Source organism: Pongo pygmaeus, chromosome 14, assembly GCF_028885625.2.
Source record: "Pongo pygmaeus isolate AG05252 chromosome 14, NHGRI_mPonPyg2-v2.0_pri, whole genome shotgun sequence".
NCBI classification, from domain to species: domain Eukaryota; kingdom Metazoa; phylum Chordata; class Mammalia; order Primates; family Hominidae; genus Pongo; species Pongo pygmaeus.
Genome location: NC_072387.2, coordinates 61,135,048 through 61,153,440, shown reverse-complemented (window position 1 = coordinate 61,153,440; position 18,393 = coordinate 61,135,048). Strand labels below are relative to the sequence as shown.

General features: G+C 37.4%; 1 protein-coding gene across 1 annotated transcript in view; it reads right to left on the bottom strand.

Annotated features, from left to right (window-relative positions):
• LOC129011734 (phosphatidylinositol 3,4,5-trisphosphate 3-phosphatase TPTE2-like) overlaps positions 1-18,393 on the bottom strand; it is a 90,612-nt gene that overhangs the window by 20,580 nt on the left and 51,639 nt on the right. Inside the window, 2 exon segments of the mRNA XM_054446913.2 lie at positions 17,419-17,507; positions 17,611-17,692. Coding sequence (XP_054302888.2) covers positions 17,419-17,507; positions 17,611-17,692 — 171 coding nt within the window.

Below are 18,393 nucleotides of genomic sequence, written 5' to 3'. Positions count from 1 at the left end.
CAAAGAAGAACTGGTACCAGCTCTACTGAAACTATTCCAAAAACTCCAGGAGGGATTCTTCCCTAATTCATTCTATGAAGCCAGCATCACCCTGAAACCAAAACCTGGCAAACACACAATTAAAAAAAAAAAAAAAGAAAACTAAAGGCTAATCTCAATGATGAAGATAGGCACAAAAATCCTTAACAAAATACCAGCAAACTGAATCCAACAGCACATCAAAAAGTTAATTCACCAAGATCAAGTAGGCTTCATTCCAAGGATGCAAGGTTCAGCACATGCAAATCAATAAATGTGATTCACCACACAGAAACCATATGATCATCTCAATAGATGCAAAAAAAACTTTTGATAAAATTCAACATCCTTCTTGACAAAAAACACTCAAGAAACTAGGCATTAAAGGAATACACTTCAAAATAGAGCCTTCTATTATGAACCCACAGCCAACATTATAACAGGCAAAAGCTGGACGCTTCTCCTTGTGAACTGGGACAAGACAAGGATGCCTAATCTCACCACTCCTATTTCACATAGTAGTAAAAGTCTTTGCCATAGAAATCAGGCAAAAGAAAGAAAAAAATGGCATCCAAATAGGAATATAAAAACTCAAACTATGTCTCTTCATCAACGATATGATTCTATATCTTCAAAATCCAAAAGACTCCACCAAAAGGCAGTTGGAACTGATACATTACTTCAGTAAAGTTTTAGGATACAAAATCAATGTACAAAAATCAGTAGCATTTCTATACACCAATAATGTCCAAGCTGACAGCCAAATCAAGGACATAATCCCCTTTACAGTAGCCACACAAAAAATAAAATACCTAAGAATACAGCTAACCGAGGAGGTGAATGATCTCTACAAGGAGAACCGCAAACCACTGCTGAAAGAAATCATAGATGACACAAACAAATGGAAAAACATTCCATGCTAATGGACTGGAAGAATCAATATCATTAAAATAGCCATGCTACCAAAAGCAATCTTCAGAATCCACATTTTTCCAATCAAGCTACTAACATCATTTTTCACAGAACTAGAAAAATCTAATTCATATGGAAACAAAAAAGAGCCTGAATAGCCAAAGCAATCCTAAGCAAAAAGAACAAAGCCAGAAGCATTACATTACCCAACTTCAAACTACACCATAAGGCTACAGAAACCAAAAGAGCATGGTACTGGCAGGAAAAAAAAAATTGATCAAAGGAAGAAAATAAAGAACTAAGAAATAAAGTCAAACACAGAAAGCCATCTGATCTTTGACAAAGTCAACAAAAATAAGCAATAAGGAAATGACTTCCTATTCAATAAATGGTACTAGGATATTGGGCTAGCAAAAGAATGATCTGGACCTATACCTTTCATCATATACAAAAATTAACTAAAGATAGAAAGACCTCAAACTATAAAAATACTAGGAGAAAACCTAGAAAACAGCATTCTGGACGCTGACCTTGGGGAAGAATTTATGACTTAAGTTTTCAAAAGCAATTGCCACAAAAACTGACAAGTGGGACCTAATTAAACTGTAGAGCTTCTGCACAGCAAAGAACCTATCAACAGAGTAAACAGACAGCCTATACAATGGGTGAAAATATTTGCAAACTATGCATCTCACAAAGGTTTAATATTCAGAATCTATAAGAAACTCAACAATTAAGCAAAAAAAAAAAAAATAACCCCATTAAAAATGGGCAAAAGATATAAACATACACTTCTTAAAGAAGACATACCGGTGGCCAACAAACATGAAAAATGCTCCACATCACTAATCATCCGAGAAATGAAAATCAAAACCACAACATGATTACATCTCATACCAGTCCGAATGGCTATTATTAAAGAGTCAAAAAACAACAGATGCTGACAAGGCTGCGGAGTATACACCTAGACACTGCTAATGGGAATGTAAATTAGTTCAGCCACGTGGAAAGCAGTTTGGAGATTTCTCAAAAACTTAGAACTACCATTTGACATTGCAATCCCATTACTGGGTATGCATCCAAAAGAAAGTAAGTTGTTCTAACAAAAAGACACAGGCCCTGGCATGCTCTTCTCAGCACTACTGACAACAGGAAAGACACAGAATCAACCTAGGTGCCCATCAGTGGTGGACTGGCTTAAGAATATGTGGTACATATACACCATGGAATACTACACATTCATAAAAAAATAAAATCATGTCCTTTGCAGCATCATGGATGCAGCTGGAAGTCATTATCCTAAGCAAATTAATGCAGGAACAGAAAACCAAATACCATATGTTCTCACTCATAAGTGAAAGCTAAACAATAGATGCTCATGGACATCAAGGTGGCAATAATGGACAATGGGGAATTCTAGAGGGGGCACAGCAGAAGGGGACACAGGTTGAAAAACTATTGGGTCCTATGCTCAGTACCTGGGTGATGAGATCAATCATACCCCAAACCTCGGTATCACACAATATACCCAGGTAATAAACCTGCACATGTACTTCCAAATCTAAAATAAAAGTGGAAATTATACCAAAAAACTAAGCTCAAAAAGAAAAAATGTCTTTGCCCATTAAAAAACAAATAAAAATATAAGAATCATCCTAGGCCGGGCGCAGTGGCTCACGCCTGTAATCCCAGCACTTTGGGAGGCCGAGGCAGGCGGATCACGAGGTCAGGAGATCCAGACCATTCTGGCTAACACGGTGAAACCCTGTCTCTACTAAAAATACAAAAAAATTAGCCAGGCATGATGGCGGGCACCTGTAGTCCCAGCTACTCGGGAGGCTGAGGCAGGAGAATGGCGTCAACCCAGGAGGCAGAGCTTGCAGTGAGCCGAGATCACCCCACTGCACTCCAGCCTGGGCGACAGAGCGAGACTCTGTCTCAAAAAAAAAAAAAAAAAGAATCATCCTATATCAGAAATCTATATTAATGTAATTTATCATATTCACAGATTAAAGTAGACATACCTTGCAATTATGCCAATTAATGCAGAGAAAGCATTAACTAAAATTCGACCTACAACTGTGACTTTAAAAATTAATAAAAACTAGGACACTTCTTTAACTCAACAAAGGGAATCTACCAAAACACCTACCAGGAACATCATATTAATGATGTAATATTGATAGCATCTTCTTTAAAGCCTGGAATTAAACAAAAATGCCCTCTGTTCACTGCTTCCATTTAACAATGTACTGCAGAGCCTAGCCAGTGTAGTAAGTCAGTGTAGTAAGTAAATCTATAGAATAACTCATTAATCTAACGAGAGAGTTGAGACAGTTTAGGAAGATTTCTAGATGCAGGCTCAACATAAACAAAAATTAATAGCTAAATCAAGGATTCAGGTTGAAATCTTTACAGTAATTACTAAAAATATAGAAAAGGAGCATATAACTTCCAAGGTAATGGTAGAGAGTGAGAAGGAAAAAATTATTAAAATTCAATCAAACCAAAACACAAGTCAGTAAAAATATAGAAGGGTTCAATAAATTAACAAATGCATGTACATAGAACATTGTTCTCAACAATGCATAATACGTGTTCTTTTCAAATGTACAGAAAACATTTAACAATATCAACCAAATTCTGGGCCATAAATCAAGTCTACACAAATTTGAAAGAAAAAAAAATAGTATGTTCTGTGTCCACAGCACAATACAACCAGAAATTAAAAAAAATTTTTTTTTTTTTGAGATGGAGTTTCGCTCTTGTTGTCCAGGCTGGAGTACAATGGCGTGTTCTTGGCTCACCACAACCTCCGCCTCCTGGGTTCAAGCGATTCTCTTGCCTCAGCCTCCCGAGTAGCTGTGATTACAAGCATGTGCCACCACACCTGGCTAATTTTTGTACTTTTAGTAGAGACGAGGTTTCTCCATGTTGGTCAGGCTGGTCTTGAACTCCTGACCTCAGATAAATCACCTCCTCGGCCTCCCAAATTGCTGGGATTACAGGCATGAACCACTGCACCTGGCTTCAGAAATCAAAAACTTAAAGATAAATGCAAAAGTCTCCTACGTTTGGAAATAAGGAAGTATACTTCTAGACAACTCATGGGTCAAAAAAAAAAAAAAACACCAAGCACAGTGAAAATTGGAAAATAATTTGAACCCAATAAAACGAAAATATTACATATGAAAACTTGTGGGACGAAGCTAAAGCAACTCTTAGAAGAAAATGTATAGCCTTAAATGCTAAATAGAAAACAGAGTGGTCAACACTCTAAGAATTATTCATCTTAAGAAGTCAGGAAAAGAACAAATTAACCCATGGAATACAAAAGAAAATACTAAATATAATACTAATTGATGAAATAAACAGTAAATAATAGAGTCCATTAGTAAGGCCAAAAATTTGTTATTTTATTTATTTATTTATTTATTTATTTGTTTATTTTTGAGACGGAGTCTCGCTCTGTCACCCAGGCTGGAATGCAGTGACGCGATCTCAGCTCACTGCAAGCTCCGCCTCCCGGGTTCACGCCATTCTCTTGCCTCACCCTCCCCAGTAGCTGGGACTACAGGCGCCCGCCACCGCACCCGCCTAATTTTTTGTGTTTTTAGTAGAGACGGGGTTTCACCGTGTTAGCCTGGACGGTCTAGATCTCCTGACCTCGTGATCCACCCACCTCGGCCTCCCAAAGTGCTGGGATTACAGGCGTGAGCCACCGCGCTCAGCCAAATTTGTCATTTTTAAAAGACTAGTAAAATTGCTTATTCCCTGGTGAGACTAATCAAAAGAAAAAAAGGGAGAAGACACCAAGAAAATAATGTAAGGAATAAAAAGGGAATGCCTCTGTAGACATTAAAATGGTAAAATGATATTGTGAATAATTTGATGCCAAGACATTTGCAAACTTAGATTAAATAGACAAATGCTGGGAAAACAATAACCTGCAAAAACAGGCTAAGGAAATAAAATTATAGAGAATTCTATATACGAAACTGAGCGATAATTTAAAAACTTCTCCCCAGAGACAACTCTAGACCAATGTAGCTTCACTGGTGAATTTCACCGTACACTTAAAAAGAAAAAAAAACAGCACACATAAATTCATCGAGGGAATAAAAGAAGAGAAAATGAAATCTAACTCATTTTATGAAGCCAAGATTTGAAAAAACTATGAGAAAGAAAAATTATAACCAATCACACTGATGACATCAATTTGAAAATCCTAAACAAAATATTAACAAATAGAATCCAAGAATAAAAAAAGTTTAATAATTATTTAATAAAATAGTATAGCACAACTCAATTATATTTATTCCAGAAATATGTTGGTTTACCACTTAATCAATCATGTAATTAGCCACATTTATTTATAAGATAAAGGGGAAAAATTATCATCTCAAAGATTCAGAAAAATCTGGAAAAATTCAACATCCACTCATGATTTTAAAAAAAACTCAGCAAACTAAAGACATTGTTTTTTCTTTTCTTTTTCTTTCTTTCTTTCTTTTTCTTTTTTTTTTTTTTTTGAGCCAATGTCTTGCTCTGTCATCTAGGCTGGAGAGCAGTGGTGTGATACTGGCTCACTGCAACCTCTGCATCCTCAGTTCAAGCAATCCTCATGCCTCAGCCTCCGGAGTAGACGGTATTACAGGCACGCACCACCACACCTGGTTAATTTTTTATTTTTTAGTAGAGACGGGGTTTCATCATGTTGCCCAGGCTGGTCTGAAGTGATGTGCCCTAGTGGGCCCCGCAAAGTACTGGGATTACAGGCGTAAGCCATGGCGCCTGGCTAAGGAATTTCTTCATCTGATAAATGGTAGCTCACACACACACACACACACACACACACACACACACACACACACACACACACACACACACACACACACACACACACGCTTGTAAAGCAATTGGAGAGACACTGAAAGCTTTTCCTTTGAGAATAGAAGTGTACACTGATGGCTGCTATTGCCACTTCTAATTCTACACTGTACTGAAGGTTCTAGCCAGTGCTAGGGGGAAAAAATGACTGAAAAGGAAAAAATACAATGTATTATTTTCACATGATATAACTGTGTACTATAAAATCCAAAAGAATCTATAGATAATTTAGTAGAACTAATAAGTGAGTTTAGGCTGGGCACAATGGCTCAGGCCTGTAATCCTAGCATTTTAGGAGGCGGAGGCTGAGGCTGGCAGATCACTTGAGCCCAGGAGTTTGAGACCAATCTGGGCAACATGGCAAAACCCCATTCCTACAAAAAAATCAAAAAATTAGCTGGGCATGGTGGCACCTGCCTGCAGTCCTAGGTACTCGGGAGGCTGATGTGGGAGGATTCCCTGAGCCCAGGGAGGTTGAAGCTGCAGCGAGCCATGATCGCATCACTGCACTCCAGCCTGGGTGACAATGAAACTGTAGCTCAAAAAAAAAAAAAAAAAAAAAGTGAGTTTAGTCAAGTTGTGAATTACTAGATTAATAAATAAAATGAACTGCATTTAAATCAACAACATTTAGAAAATAAACGTTTTAAAGGGATATCATTTAAATAACCACAAAATATCAAATATCTAGGAATAAATCTCATCAAAAATATGCAAGCTTTCTACACAGAAAATGAGAAAACATTGTAAAGAGAAATGGAAGGAGACCTAACTGAATGAGAGAACATCTCTCCTCATGGGTTGAATGGGTCAATATTGTAAAGATTCAATTCTCCCCAATCTATAGATTCTACGCAATTCCAAACAAATTTCTATCAGGTATGTGTATTTGACCAGTTGACTCCCCAATTTTTTTTTTATATACTTTAAGTTCTAGGGTACATGTGCACAACGTGCAGGTTTGTTACATATGTATACATGTGCCATGTTGGTGTGCTGCACCCATTAACTCGTCATTTACATTAGGTATATCTCCTAATGCTTTCCCTCTCCCATCCCCCCACCCCATAACAGGCCCCGGTGTGTGATGTTCCCCTTCCTGTGTCCAAGTGTTCTCACTGTTCAATTCCCACCTATGAATGAGAACAAGTGGTGTTTGGTTTTTTGTTCTTGCGATAGTTTGCTGAGAATGATGGTTTCCAGCTTCATCCATGTCCTTACAAAGGACACAAACTCATCCTTTTTTATGGCTGCATAGTATTCCATGGTGTATATGTGGCACATTTTCTTAATCCAGTCTATCATTGATGGACATTTGGGTTGGTTCTAAGTCTTTGCTATTGTGAATAGTGCCACAATAAACATGCGTGTGCATGTGCCTTTATAGCAGCATGATTTATAATCCTTTGGGTATATACCCAGTAATGGGATGGCTGGGTCAAATGGTATTTCTAGTTCTAGATCCCTGAGGAATCGCCACACTGTCTTCCACAATAGTTGAACTAGTTTACAGTCCCACGAACAGTGTAAAAGTGTTCCTATTTCTCCACATCCTCTCCAGCATCGGTTGTTTCCTGACTTTTTAATGATCGCCATTCTAACTGGTGTGAGATGGTATCTCATTGTGGTTTTGATTTGTATTTCTCTGATGACCAGTGATGATGAGCATTTTTTCATGTGTCTGTTGGATGCATAAATGTCTTCTTTTGAGAAGTGTCTGTTCATATCCTTCACCCACTTTTTGATGGGGTCGTTTGCTTTTTCTTGTAAATTTGATTGAGTTCTTTGTAGATTGTGGATATTAGCCCTTTGTCAGATGAGTAGATTGCAAAAATTTTCTCCCATTCTGTAGGTTGCCTGTTCACTCTGATGGTAGTTTCTTTTGCTGTGCAGAAGCTCTTTAGTTTAATTAGATCCCATTTGTCAATTTTGGCTTTTGTTGCCATTGCTTTTGGTGTTTTAGACATGAAGTCCTTGCCCATGCCTATGTCCTGAATGGTATTGCCTAGGTTTTCTTCTAGGGTTTTTATGGTTTTAGGTCTAACATTTAAGTCTTTAATCCATCTTGAATTAATTTTTGTATAAACTGTAAGGAAGGGATCCAGTTTCAGCTTTCTACATACGGCTAGCGAGTTTTCCCATTACCATTTCCCAGCACCATTTATTAAATAGGGAATCCTTTCCCCATTTCTTGTTTTTGTCAGGTTTGTCAAAGATCAGATGGTTGTAGATGTGTGGTATTATTTCTGAGGGCTCTGTTCCGTTCCCTATCTCTATATGTCTATATCTCTGTTTTGGTACCAGTACCATGCTGTTTTGGTTACTGTAGCCTTGTAGTATAGTTTGAAGTCAGGTAGCGTGATGCCTCCAGCTTTGTTCTTTTGGCTTAGGATTGACTTGGCAATGAGGGCTCTTTTTTGGTTCCATATGAACTTTAAAGTAGTTTTTTCCAATTCTGTGAAGAAAGTCATTGGTAGCTTGATGGGGATGGCATTGAGTCTATAAATTACCTTGGGCAGTATGCCCATTTTCACGATATTGATGCTTCCTATCCATGAGCATGGAATGTTCTTCCATTTGTTTGTATCCTCTTTTATTTCGTTGAGCAGTGGTTTGTAGTTCTCCTTGAAGAGGTCCTTCACATCCCTTGTCAGTTGGATTCATAGGTATTTTATTCTCTTTGAAGCAATTGTGAATGGGAGTTCACTTATGATTTGGCTCTCTGGTTGTCTGTTATTGGTGTATAAGAATGCTTGTGATTTTTGTACATTGATTTTGTATCCTGAGACTTTGCTGAAGTTGCTTATCAGCTTAAGGAGATTTTGGGCTGAGATGATGGGGTTTTCTAGATATACAATCATGTCATCTGCAAACAGGGACAATTTGACTTCCTCTTTTCCTAATTGAATACCCTTTATTTCTTTCTCCTGCCTGATTGCCCTGGCCAGAACTTCCAACACTATGTTGAATAGGAGTGGTGAGACAAGGCATCCCTGTCTTGTTTCAGTTTTCAAAGGGAATTTTTCTAGTTTTTGCCCATTCAGTATGATATCGGCTGTGGGTCTGTCATAAATAGCTCTTATTATTTTAAGATACGTCCCATCAATACCTAATTTATTGAGAGTTTTTAGCATGAAGGGCTGTTGAATTTTGTCAAAGGCCTTTCTGTATCTACTGAGATAATAATGTGGTTTTTGTCTTTGGTTCTGTTTATATACTGGATTATGTTTATTGATTTGTGTATGTTGAACCAGCCTTGCATCCCAGGGATGAAGCCCACTTCATCATGGTGGATAAGCTTTTTGATGTGCTGCTAGGTTCAGTTTGCCAGTATTTTATTGAGGATTTTTGCATCGATGTTCATCAGGGATATTGGTCTAAAATTCTCTTTTTTTGTTGTGTCTCTGCCAGGCTTTGGTATCAGGATGATGCTGGCTTCATAAAATGAGTTAGGGAGGAGTCCCTCTTTTTCTATTGATTGGAATAGTGTCAGAAGGAATGGTACCAGCTCCTCCTTGTACCTCTGGTAGAATTCGGCTGTGAATCCGTCTGGTCCTGGACTTTTTTTGGTTGGTAGGCTATTAATTATTGCCTCAATTTCAGAGCCTGTTATTGGTCTATTCAGGGATTCAACTTCTTCCTGGTTTAGTCATGGGAGGGTGTATGTGTCTAGGAATTTATCCATTTCTTCTAGATTTTCTAGTTTATTGGCATAGAGGTGTTTATAGTATTCTCTGATGGTAATTTGTATTTCTGTGGGATCAGTGGTGATATCCCCTTTCTCATTTTTTATTGCGTCTATTTGATTCTTCTCTCTTTTCTTCTTTATTAGTCTTGCTAGCGGTCTATCAATTTTGTTGATCTTTTCAAAGAACCAGCTCCTGGATTCATTGATTTTTTTGAAGGGTTTTTTGTGTCTCTATCTCCTTCAGTTCTGCTCTGATCTTAGTTATTTCTTGCCTTCTGCTAGCTTTTGAATGTGTTTGCTCTTGCTTCTCTAGTTCTTTTAATTGTGATGTTAGGGTGTCAATTTTGGATATTTCCTGCTTTCTCTTGTGGGCATTTAGTGCTACAAATTTCCCTCTACACACTGCTTTAAATGTGTCCCAGAGATTCTGGTATGTTGTGTCTTTGTTCTCATTGGTTTCAAAGAACATCTTTATTTCTGCCTTCATTTCGTTATGTACCCAGTAGTCATTCAGGAGCAGGTTGTTCAGTTTCCATGTAGTTGAGCAGTTTCTAGTGAATTTCTTAATCCTGAGTTCTAGTTTGATTGTGCTGTGGTCTGAGAGACAGTTTGTTATAATTTCTGTTCTTTTACATTTCCTGAGGAGTGCTTTACTTCCAACTATGTGGTCAATTTTGGAATAAGTGCGATGTGGTGCTGAGAAGAATGTGTATTCTGTTGATTTGGGGTGGAGAGTTCTGTAGATGTCTGTTAGGTCCACTTGGTGCAGAGCTGAGTTCAATTCCTGGATATCCTTGTTAACTTTTTGTCTCGTTGATCTGTCTAATATTGACAGTGGGGTGTTAAAGTCTCCCATTATTATTGTGTGGGAGTCTAAGTCTCTTTGTAGATCTCTAAGGACTTGCTTTATGAATCTGGGTGCTCCTGTATTGGGTGCATATATATTTAAGATAGTTAGCTCTTCTTGTTTAATTGATCCCTTTACATTATGTAATGGCCTTCTTTGTCTCTTTGGATCTTTGTTGGTTTAAAGTCTGTTTTATCAGAGACAAGGATTGCAACCCCTGCCTTTTTTTGTTTTCTATTTGCTTCGTAGATCTTCCTCCATCCCTTTATTTTGAGCCTATGTGTGTCTCTGCACGTGAGATGGGTCTCCTGAATACAGCACACTGATGGGTCTTTACTCTTTAACCAACTTGCCAGTCTGTGACTTTTAATTGGAGCATTTAGCCCATTTACATTTAAGGTTAATATTGTTATGTGTGAATTTGATCCCGTCATTATGATGTTAGCTGGTTATTTTGCTCGTTAGTTGATGCAGTTTCTTCCTAGCATCGATGGTATTTACAGTTTGGCATCTTTTTGCAGTGGCTGGTACCGGTTGTTCCTTTCCATCTTTACTGCTTCCTTCAGGAGCTCTTGTAGGGCAGGCCTGGTGGTGACAAAATCTCTCAGCATTTGCTTGTCTGTAAAGGATTTTATTTCTCCTTCACTTATGAAGCTTAGTTTGGCTGGATATGAAATTCTGGGTTGAAAATTCTTTTCTTTAAGAATGTTGAATATTGGCCCCCACTCTCTTCTGGCTTGTAGAGTTTCTGCCAAGAGATCTGCTGTTAGTCTGATTGTTTTCCCTTTCTGGGTAACGCGATCTTTCTCTCTGGCTGCCCTTGACATTTTTTCCTTCATTTCAACTTTGGTGAATCTGACAATTATGTGTCTTGGAGTTGCTCTTCTCGAGGAGTATCTTTGTGGCGTTCTCTGTATTTCCTGAATTTGAATGTTGGCCTGCCCTGCTAGGTTGGGGAAGTTCTCCTGGATAATATCCTGAAGAGTGTTTTCCAACTTGGTTCCATTCTGCCCGTCACTTTCAGGTACACCAATCAGACATAGATTTGGTCTTTTCACATAGTCCCATCTTTCTTGGAGGCTTTGTTCATTTCTTTTTACTCTTTCTTCTCTAAACTTCTCTTCTCGCTTCATTTCATTCATTCGATCTTCAATCACTGATACCCTTTCTTCCAGTTGATTGAATCAGCTACTGAAGCTTGTGCATTCGTCATGTAGTTCTCGTGCCATGGTTTTCAGCTCCATCAGGTCATTTAAGGACTTCTCTACACTGGTTACTCTACTCAGCCGTTCGTCTAATCTTCTTTCAAGGTTTTTAGCTTCCTTGCATTGGGTTTGAACTTCCTCCTTTAGCTCAGAGAAGTTTGATTGTCTGAAACCTTCTTCTCTCAAATCATCAAAGTCATTCTCTGTCCAGCTTTGTTCCTTTGCTGGCGAGGAGCTGTGTTCCTTTGTAGGGGGAGAGGTGCTCTGATTTTTAGAATTTTCAGCTCTTCTGCTCTGTTTTTTCCCCATCTTTGTGGTTTTATCTACCTTTGGTCTTTGATGATGGTGACATACAGATGGGGTTTTGGTGTGGATGTCCTTTCTGTTTGTTAGTTTTCCTTCTAACAGTCAGGACCCTCAGCTGCAGGTCTGTTGGAGTTTGCTGGAGGTCCACTCCAGACCCTGTTTGCCTGGGTATCAGCAGCGGAGGCTGCAGAACAACGAATATTGCTGAACAGCAAATGTTGCTGCCTGATCATTCCTCTGGAAGCTTCATCTCAGAGGGGTACCCAGCCGTGTGAGGTGTCAGTCTGCCCCTACTGGGGGGCGCCTCACAGTTAGGCTACTTGGGGGTCAGGGACCCACTTGAGGAGGCAGTCTGTCCGTCCTCAGATCTCAAACTCCATGCTGGGAGAACGACTACTCTCTTCAAAGCTGTCAGACAGGGACATTTAAGTCTGCAGAGGTTTCTGCTGCCTTTTGTTTGATTCCCAAATTTATATGGAAATGTAGATGGCCTAAAATACACAAACAATTATGAAGAAAAAGAAAAAGATGATTGTACTCACTTGACTGGAAATAAGGACTATTAGAAAGCTACAGTAAGATGGTTGTGCTATTGGCACACGGATGAATAAATCAATGAACAGAATAGAAAGGTCAGAAACAGACTCATGTTCTGCAGGGAAGTAAAGAAATAAAAATCTTCTCAACCAGTGTGCTGGAATAATTGGATAGCCATATATGGAAAAAGATTAAACTTAACCCCTTCCTCACACCACACCTATAAATCAATTTTAAAATGAACCATCTAAAAGAAAATATAGTAGTAGAATGTCTTTAAACTCAAGGAAAATTTTCTTAATCAGGACACAAAAACACAAACTTTATAAAGGGAAAGCATAATACCTATGATGGTAATACAACTAAGAACTTCTGTTAACCAAAAGATACTCCTAAGAGAGAGAAAAGGCAAATCACAGAGCAGAAAAGTTTTCTTGAAATACATGTATGACCAATAACAGAATGGAAATCAGAATATATAAAAAACTGCAAATCAAGAGAAAAAAAGACAAATAATCCAGGAGAAAAATGGGTAAGAGAATTTAATAGTTACTTTACAAAAAAGGATATCCAAATACTTAATAATCTTAAGAAAACTTCTTCAATCTTATTACTAATTATAGAAATGCAAATGAACACCACCATAATATGCCATCACACAAACACCCAATGGCTAAAAATAAAAATACTCAGAATTGCAAGTATTGGGGAAGATATGGAACGCTTCGAGTGTACAATACCAGTGGAGTGAAAATTGGTACAACTGTTTTAGAAACAGGTGACATTATCAAGTAAAGTTCAAGATTCATTACCTTAAGACAGAACCATTTTAGTCTGAGGTATATACTCAACAAAAATATGGCCACATACGCAACAAGAAACATGTATTTTTAAAAGGAGCATTACTGGGCCAGGTGCAGTGGCTCACCCTGTAATACTAGCTCTTTGGGAGGCCGAGGCAGGCGGATCACTTGAGGTCAGCAGTTCGAAACCAGCCTCGCCAACATGGTGAAACCCTGTCTCTACTAAAAATACAAAACAGCCAGGCGTGGTGGCAGGCGCCTGTAATCCCAGCTACTCCAGAGGCTGAGGGATGAAAATCACTTGAACTTGGGAGGCAGAGGTTGCAGTGCATGAGATCATACCACTGCACTCCAGCCTGGGTGACAGAGTGAGACTCCGCCTAAAAAAAAAAAAAAAAAAAAAGCAGCATTATTTATCATAGTAAAAATTGGAAACAATCCAAATGTAACAGAAAAAAAAAAAGAGATTCCACTTGCAGTCACAATTTGTGTAGGAATGAATTTGTGAAAAGATGTGCAAAGACATGATGAAGAAAATATAAAATATTTAATTAAAGAATGAACAAGATCAATCACATGTATAACTTAATATCACAAAGTTGTCAGCTCTCTCAAGTGAATCTATAAATTCAATGTAGTTCCAATGAAAATCCTAAATGTGTTTTATAATGGAACTTGACAAAATTATTTTAAAATTTAATGTAAGAATAACGTTCCAAGAAGAGCAAGACAATTCTGCCTTTATCAAACTACAGTATAAAGCTACAATAATTACAAAAGTGTAATATAGAGAACTTAGAAATCATTTTGAATATTTGTAGAAACTTGGTATATGATTGAGAAGAATTACAAATAAATGGAGAACAAAATAGCATGCAATTGATGCTGTTAGGACCATTGGCTATCCATATGAAAAAAAAACTTCTCCCAAATTTTAATTAGATTTAAGACCCAAATATTAAAAATGCAACTTGAAGGTTTTTGAAGAAATGTAGAATATCTTTACTACCTCAGTATAGGGGTGAATTTCTTAAACATGACAGAAAAGCATGAAATACATACACATGGATTAACACATTTTACTACATTCAAAATTACAAACTTCTTGCCAGCGCAATGGCTCACACCTATAATCCCAGCACTTTGGGAAGCTGAGGCGAGTGGAACATTTGAGTCCAGGAGTTCAAGACCAGTCTGGGCAACACAGGGAGACCCTGTCTCTACAAAAAATACAAAAATTACCCGGGCGTTGTGGCGCGTGCCTGTAATCCCACCTATTCAGAGGGGCTGAGGCGGGAGGATCACTTGAGTACAGGGAGGATGAGGCTGCAATGGGCCGAGATTGAGCCGTTGTACTCCAGCCTGGGTGACAGAACGAGACTGTGTCTCAAAACAAAACACAAATTTACAAACTTTTATACAACAAAATAAATCATAATCAAATTTAAAAGAGAACACAGTGGGAGAATATACTTTCAATACTAAGAAAAATTGGCATTTAGATTCTTTAAAGAACTCCTATAAATCAATAATAAAATATTTCTACTATCATGATACTACTGATAACCTGCAGGCAGCAACCAATCAGAAGACAGCAAGACAAATATGAATGAACATTTTAAAAAAGAGGCTTCTCTGGTGCATACCAGCTGAATATTCTCTAAACAACCTAAAAAAATCAACAAAATATTATGTGAACACAGAATTATACAAACCCCCTCTCAGCAAAAGTTTTTAGAAAAAAAGTCAAATTTGAAATCCTTCAAGCAAGGAATTAGCATTAGTTAATAGAAAACTGATGCTACTGCTTGAAAAATAACATGTTAGGTTAGGTAATGTGAAATGGCCATTTTTAAACCAAAAGATGGTTAAAAAACTGGGAACTTCAAATGATTCAACTTCTATATTCTTAATTTAACTATGGTATTGTAAATTGCCAGTTTATACAGAATATCCAAACCTGTAGAGCTAAACACTGAACCTGTATATTAACTAATGGGCTTGAAACCAGTTCTCAATAAAACTAAAACTTCATTTTACTGAATTATATAAGTCAGTTTACGGTGTTATGTTTTCCTGGAATTTGATATAAAAATGGTTTTACAGCCCTCTAAGAATGTAATTCTTTATGTTTGTTCAAAAATTGTGAAATATCCTTAAGATGATTATTCAAAGCCTAAACCTGAATGAGAGAAAAGCTAACTGAACTTAAATTGGTTGGATTTACAAGTGGCTTTTCCCCCCATTTTAACCCCGCCAATATAAACTTCTTTGTACCATTACACTATAATAAGTCCAGTATAGTTTTTGAAATAGCATCTCTGTGTTGGCTCCCTTAATCTAAAAGATTCTCACCAAGTTTAAGAACAACCTTAAATATTACTGGAACAAAAACAGACATAGAGACCAATGGAACAGAATAGAAAGCCCAGAATAAATCCCTGCATTTTTCAGCTGGTCTTCAACAAAGGTGCCAAGAATCCACGATGAGGAAAGGACAGTCTCTTCAATAAACAGTACTGGGGAAACTGGACATCCACTTGCGGAAGAATGAAACTGCACCCTATCTCACCCAGTATACAAAAATCAACTCAAAGTAAAGACTTCACTGTGAAATCTGAAATTGGAAAACTACTAGAAGAAAACATAGGGGAAAAGCTTCTTGACATTGGTCTGGGCCAAGATTTTTTGGATATGACTGAAAAGCATAGGCAACAAAAGAAAAAATAGACAAATGACATTGTATCAAACTGAAAAGCTTTTGCACACCAAAAGAAACAATTATAAAGAGACAACCTACAGAATAGGAGAAAATACCTGCAAAGCATATATTCAAGAACAGGTTAATTTTTTTAAAAAGGAACTCAAACAACACAATAACAAGAGAACAAGTTACTTCTCTAAAAAATGGGCAAAGAACCTGAAAAGATATATCTCAAAAGAAGACATATGAATGGCCAAGAGGTATATGAAAAAATGCTCAACATCATTAATCATCAGGAAAACCAAATTAAAATCACAAAGAGATATCCTCATACCTGTTAGGATGGTGATTAACAAAAAGACAAAAGAAGCGTTGGTGAGGATGTAGAGAAAAGAGAACCTTCTTGTACACTGTTGATGTGAGTGTAAATTAGTAGTTATTAAGGAAAACAGCATAGGGACTCCTCAAAAAACTAAAAATAGAAAAATAGAACTACCATATGATTTGGAGATTCCACTTCTGGGTATATGTCCAAAGAAAATTAAATCTGCACTCCCATGTTCACTGCAGCATTATTCATAATAGCCAAGCTATGGAGTCAATCTAAATGTCATCAATGGAAGAACGGGTAAAGAATACCTGGTATATATAAATAAGAACACACTATTTGGCCTTAGAGGATATCCTGTCCCTTGAGATAATAAGGATGAGCCTGGAGAACGTTATGCTAAGTGAAAGGAGCCAGGCATATAAAGACAAATATTGGATGTCTCACTTATTTGTGGACTCTAAAAATGTCAACTTCATAGAAGCAGAGAGTAGAATGGTGGTTACCAGGGGCTGAGGGGAACAAAAAGGAGGGATTGTGGAGATGTCAGTTAAAGGATGCAAAATTTCAGTTAGACAGGAAGAATAAATTCAGGAAATTTATTGCACAACATGGTGACCATAGTTAATAATAATCTAGACTTGAAAATTACTGACAGAGTACAATTTAAATGTTCTCACCACAAAAAAGTAAAAAGTATGTGGAGTAATGCATATGTTAATTAGGTTGATTTAGCCATTTTACAATGTTACATATATCAAAACATCATGTTGTATACCATGAATATACTGATTTTTATTGTTAATTTAAAAATAAAAAAGAGCAGCCTTAAATAAAACTACTCTGACACTCCAAAATTAAAGACTTTGTATTTTGAGAGATATAAACTGGCAAACCAAAAATAAAGATATCCAAATAGAAAAACAAGAGAAAATACGCTCAACCCTCCTTAGTTCTTTCTTCCCACTTTCTTCCCTTCCTTATCCTCTCCCTATCTCCTACTCTTCCTCCTCTCCTCTTTCCTTTCCTTTCTCCTTCCCTTCTTTCAGTCTTACAGCTAATACTTTTAAATGCTAACAATTACTAATACTTATTAATAGCAACAGGTATCTTGTTCTTGTGCTTTACATATACTTACACATCTTTAGAACGGGAGGAATAAAAAGGAAAATGTTATTACCTTTGCCTCCTTTACAGTGAATCACTACGATGTTTTCAGAATCTTGAGCCATCCACTCCAATACTTCCTTGGAGAATGCTACCATCTCCCTGATTTCAAGGTTAGGATTTTTAGTTGAGTTAAAATATTTTCAAAAAATCAAGCCCAATAGATTTAGCCCCCTTCTGATAGTCAACTTAGCATAAAACTTACCGTAGAGTGGGGACATTATGATCATCAATCATGATTCTACTGACCCTATTATGGAAGTGCTTAGGATCATAAGCTCTTTCACCTAAAATAAATAATATGTCTGTCATATCTCTATATATAATAACATAGTAAATGATGAAGTTATGAGTAACATAAAATATCTTATTAGAAATTCCCTATCCATCTTCAAAAGGAGCTTTCCAAGTTGCTTCTGCTGCTCTAAAATAAACTTAAGGGTCTCCAAAACATAAGGATACTAGTGGATTATCCATCTCATGTCACCTAAACTCAACTTATTTTTGTTTAATAGGTGTAATTTTTAACTTCTAGCAGACTATCATTATATTATTGCAGGGTAGTTAGAAACCATGCAAAAGGCAAATGTACCTGGCCAAAATGATTGCCCCCTGTCTATGGCGTATACAGGTAGAGAAAAAAATCAAGACAGAGTGGCAAGCTGGGTTGCAACCTATTTTCTAAAGAGTTTGCTTTTATCCCATCTAGGGCCCTGCTCTCATCACAACCCACTGCTAATGGGTCAGAGGACTCATTTGTTAAATTGTCTATGTCCTCATAACACAATCTGGCAGGAAAAACAGACAGATTTTCCTAAACCTAGTATCACTAGAACAGATCTTCCCTAAAATGGTTTGCCTCCACTCCAGCCTCATTGGTCCTGCCAGAGCTGCCTCCTTCATAGGGTACTTTGTGCTCCTAGGCTAACTCCTTCTACCAGATGGGGCCAGTTCAAGATGGGGATTTTTAAATTCCTTCCTCCCCACC